The 5,368-nt window shown below is 35.0% G+C and overlaps 1 protein-coding gene across 2 annotated transcripts in view; it reads left to right on the forward strand.

The window, feature by feature from the left end:
* LOC125035810 (amino acid transporter AVT3B-like) overlaps positions 1-3,135 on the forward strand; it is a 23,582-nt gene extending 20,447 nt beyond the window's left edge. The window contains exon 10 of one of the 2 annotated variants that reach the window (XM_047628030.1): positions 1,219-3,135. In XM_047628030.1, the coding sequence (XP_047483986.1) occupies positions 1,219-1,239 (21 nt within the window). In that variant the 3' untranslated portion in view covers positions 1,240-3,135. Of the gene's footprint in view, positions 808-1,218 lie in introns of those variants that run through there. The other variant, XM_047628029.1, reaches the window with a different exon arrangement.
* Positions 3,136-5,368: the final 2,233 nt, after the last annotated feature.

Raw genomic sequence — 5,368 nt, forward strand, 5'->3', positions numbered from 1 at the left:
ATTACAGTAGTGTTAAACTGAATCAGATGGGTTTAGATGCCAAGGTAGTGACTAAAACAGTAGATCAGCAAGGAACATATAAATCAGACTCTCCCAACAAAGCTGAAACAAACAGTTCATTGCCTTCAATTGTGCCTACTGAGGTAAACAACAAAAAGATAGATAGTACAATATCAACTCAGAGAGTTGAAGAAGATCCATCAACTTTTGAGAAAGTCCAGCCAGTCCAGGAATCTGCAAAAGAAACGGTCACTAAGAGTAAGAAGACTTGAAAACGTGGGGATTTTACATTCTTTTGTACATATTATGAAATGACACAAACTTTGTGATTTTGGCTGCCTGAGGAAATAGTCTATAACAGCACACCTATGCTTTCTTAGAACTCATAGTTGTTACATGTTCCATGCATAAAAATAAACTATGTAACATAGACCTTTTAAATTTGTGCAATTTTTTGTGATATTCACAAAATTAGGATTTCCATAAACTTTCTAGTCTTCCTGTCAGCTGATTTGTAAACATCTTAATGCTCAGTGACGTTGCAGTAAAATAATAAATGTAGCTAACTTTATTTTTAGAATTTACTTTATTTTTTTATGTTATTTTACATGCTTGTGTGTTACTGGTGGTGGAATAGTCATGTTTATTTATTACTGGTATACAGTTCTTATCCATTTTCAATGTGTCATGTTCTGACACAAGGTGCTAAATTGGGAATAGTAGCATTCCATCTTTTCCTAAAGTGATGTGAAAAAGTGTGTTTGTTTAAAAGAAGAATAAGTAATATGGAGAAGTGAAAGTTCCTGTTTAACCCTTTTTTTTAACCGCAAAACATTGTCACTTATATAGAGCTTAATATTATTCCCCACCTTATTTCAATTCATGGCATTCTATTTTGTCTTTACATTTAAATATATATATATATATATATATATATATATATATATATATATATATATATATATATATATATATACATACACACACACATACATATATATATACATACATACATATACATACATATATATTACTAGTTGGTGAACTGAAAAAAATGAATAATTGAAAAATAAGAAAACAAGTATGGTGCTTATAAAAAGAAAAACTTAAGAGGGAAAAAAGTTTTGAAAGAAAAGCAAGGTGATCCAATGTACCAAGTAGGTTCTTACCTTTACTATTGGCACAATAATGTGTCTTCAAACTTCTCTTGTCTGTCAGCATCTTCATGGAGGAATATAAGCTCAAAATTCCATAATGTGAGGGGATATGGGAAAAGAAAGACATCTGACTGACAGAACTTGGTAAGTGATTTTGTATGAATAGAGTTTTATTTTTGTTTGTATTTATTTTTTTTATCTTTTATTGTTTACATCTTTGTGAGTGTTTCTTTCTTTTGAACTGCAAAATTTGGAATTCACAATACCCATTATCCTTTGACGTCAATTAAATTTATAAACAATGAATCGTGGCTAAAACAAAACCAAAAAAACACGCACACGCACAAGCATGCGTGCACGCACACACGCACACACAGGCACATGCACACGCACACACACGCACACGCACACACACATTAGTAAGGTGAGTCAAAGGAGCAGTGGGTTGTTGCTTTTATCACCATCTATGTTCATTTAATATTTCAGTCTTCTTTTAAGTGAATTTGCTTGAACTTGAATTAGCAATTCATACATTCTTTTTATGGATTCACCTTATTTGAAAGTGGTTGATTGGTTGTGCACCATAAACTTAATTGTTTCATTTCTTTTTCTTTGTGATAGGGGTAATTATTTTAATTTCTTTCCTTTCCGAGTCTTGGTTAGTAGTGTTGACAGAATTTATTGGTGTGATACAACTGTTGATTGATTTTGCTGGTGTTTGCATGAATTTTTGCCTGCTTGATGGGATAACACCATGTTTTGACTTTGAGCAAGTTTTAAAACTGAACAAACTTGATAGACAGAAGTTTGTATCCCCCCAAAAAAAAAGTATTACCCGTAGAGGAAATTAAATGTGATACAAGTTTATTATATTCATGCCTCATTTATTTTTTTTTGTGTCCCTTGTGTGTAAAAACTTTGATGCAGATCATGCATTATATTTTATCAGGAAAATGCTTTTTTATATGTTTTTTTGACATTAAAAAAATGTTTTTGATTATAGCAATAAACTTCTAATTGTGTGTTTTGGTTGTAAAGTGTACAGTTAGGGAGGAAATATTTACATTTATGTACAGTTTATTTTTATGGTTGTGTAGGAATGTGAATATCTGTGTTCAATAACAATATTATTCATGTTTGCAATGGCAGTACCTGTTGTGTATTTGTTTAGATTTTCTTTTATCATGTACTTCTGCTCAAAAGCACCTAATAATTCTGGAATCATTTACATAACTTAGTGTTCATGACATGACTTGGTTGTAAACTGGTTATTATTATATGTAAACACTTAATAATTATAACTGTACAAATGTATTTGGAGAAATAACTGTTTTGTATATTATTGTATATTATTTAGTGTTGTTTAATTCCTGACTGAGTGTTTGATATGCTTTTTTCCTTCATTGGGTGAGTTTATCAAACACCCAAGTAAAGGACAGGGTATATTAATGGGTGTAGATGTTGGGGAATGGCAAGGGGAGAGTGTGGGGCTCATGAGACTACTGTACTTACAGGGAAGAATTTGATTTTATATGGTAAGTTTCATTCCAGTGAACAATTCCCATTCTGTCAGCAAGTGTGATTGAGTATGAAGTTTTGATTGACCCCATACCCCACCCCCAAGGCATAGGAGAAGAAGAAAAAAGCAGTTATAAAAATTGATTTATATATTTTTATATGGTGTAAATATACAGTTAACTTTGAGGCAGTCCCAAACCTTGTTACTTATAAAGCTTTGAACAGGTGAATGTGTTGTTTTCTAAGCATAGCTTGTTTTATTGATGGAATCTATTTTTATGACATTCTTTACTCTTCAGTGGATATTGCCACTGTCATATATCTTTCAAATTGAAAGTTGCAGAAATAATGTAAAAAAAAAAAAAAAAAAAAAAAAAAAAAAAAAAGATCATCTAAGGATGCATGAACACCTATGTATGCTATGCCTAATGTCTTATTAGTTTCTTTTTTCATAATTAAACAAAAAAAAATCAAGCACTGGATATGTTAAAAAGTTTAACATTGTCATTCCACTTACGATGCACTGGAAGTAAAGTTTAGCCAATTTTTTCCAAACATGTTTATAGAATTATGGTGTGTGAACTATTAAACCTTAAAGATCTTGATGTCTCTGTGGTTGAAGTCTACAAATCAGGTAAAAGGGACAAGGTGACACACTTGTTTCATTCTGATGTTTGAGGATGCCAAAGGCGAAGTACTTTTAAATGCCATGTTGCAGCAACTGGAGAGGGCACTTCTTAGCTCCTATCTTGGAAATAGAAACTGTAAAATTTGAACTTATTGGGTGTTAACTTATGTCTCATGATTGATAAATCCTTTGCAAATCCTAGGTAAATATAAAACTTTATAGTGAAAATTTTGGTTAAATACTATCACTGTTGAAACTGAGTAATGTTAATTGTAGTTGTGCTTTTTTTTTTCTCTAGAAGATTTAGATATATTCATACTACATATTGTTTAATAGCCCAAATAGCTGAGAAGTCCTAGCTTTACATAGCCAAGTGAGACCAGGAATTATTTCCATATTTGTCTTTGTTAATAGCCACATTGTAAAGTGTTCAGGAGACTGCAAATTGTTGAGGTATGATTATAGAAAATGAATGTATTTTGCAGCAACAAACCTACTGATCCACTGTGAACACACACACACACACACACACACACACACACACACACACACACACACACACACACACACACACACACACACACACACACACACACAAGCACACGTACACGCACACATGGACGGACACACGCACACACGTATACATGCACACGTACGCGCACACACGTATACACGCACACGTACGCGCACACACGTATACACGCACACGTACGCGCACACACGTATACACGCACACGTACGCGCACACACGTATACACGCACACGTACGCGCACACACGTATACACGCACACGTACGCGCACACACGCACACGCACAAGCACACGTACACGCACACATGGACGGACACACGCACACATGGACGGACACACGCACACGTACGCGCACACATGGACGGATACACGCACACACAGCAGAGGCAGAATATATTCTTTAGTACTGGAAAAGCATATTGTCTGTTAATGTTATAATCTATTGAAAGGTGGAAGTAAACAATGTACATGACAAAATGAAATTTAAAAGTATCACTGTTATAGAGGGATTTACTCTGTGTTTAGTTTGAATTTAAGATAATGGAAGCCAAGAGGCAGCATTATTTGATATTCAGTCTCATTTAATCTTGTCTTGTTGACTGATTCAGTAATTTTACAGTCAGTGCAGCTTTGTGATATGACAATATTCTTATATTTTGTGTTTACTATGATTTTCCATGTTCGTGGTTACATTGGTGCATAATTGTACAGTAGGGGAAATTATAATAAAGATTATAAAGCTGATTTTGTGTTTCTATAATCTATTTATTAAAGTTTTGTGCTAGAGCACTATTATGATTTCAGTAAAAAGAAGCCTTGCATTACAAAGTTGTATTATTGTTCTTGAAATAATAAGCATTTTAAAACATTTCAAGCAAACGTTTGTAATAGAATTAACATAAGATCAGGGAGTCATGGGAACGGTATTTCCTTGGTTTATTGCCTAGCCCTTACCCTTCGTGGCCCTCCCAATCCCATGCCTATTGTTGCTGTGGGGGATTTAGGAGACAGACTGGGACCCAATGCTGGGAATCACCCCTGCCTTGGGCCTCAGCCCTCGGCTCTACTAATTTTGCACAGTCTTTTCCCTTCCCTCTTTGTTTCCCTCTGTCCTCCAACCATTGCTACTATCCATTTCCTAAGGTGTCAAGAGTCGTGTTGAAAGGATGAAAGGCTGACTTTTTGCCAGCCTTGAATGGCCTGGGGAAGCTGTAAGCATGGTATTCCCCTGTTTAGTTGTTTACTTCTTTCCTCTCAAGGAGACCTGAGGGGTGGAGTGTTTCTCCTTCATACTCTAGGCTTACCATGGCCAAATTCTTCCAGTTCCCAAACTCCAGTCCCTCCTTTAACACAGTGGCAACGGGCATGACGTGTATGTGCTATGCCCACTGTGAGTTACTTGTTTCCAAATTCTTCCAGTTCCCGAACTCCAGGCCCTCCTTTAACACAGTGGCAACGGGCATGACGTGTATGTGCTATGCCCACTGTGAGTTACTTGTTTGATTGTTTTTACACATAGATGGCTACACTTGTA

This window comes from Penaeus chinensis, chromosome 20, assembly GCF_019202785.1.
Source record: "Penaeus chinensis breed Huanghai No. 1 chromosome 20, ASM1920278v2, whole genome shotgun sequence".
NCBI lineage: Eukaryota > Metazoa > Arthropoda > Malacostraca > Decapoda > Penaeidae > Penaeus > Penaeus chinensis.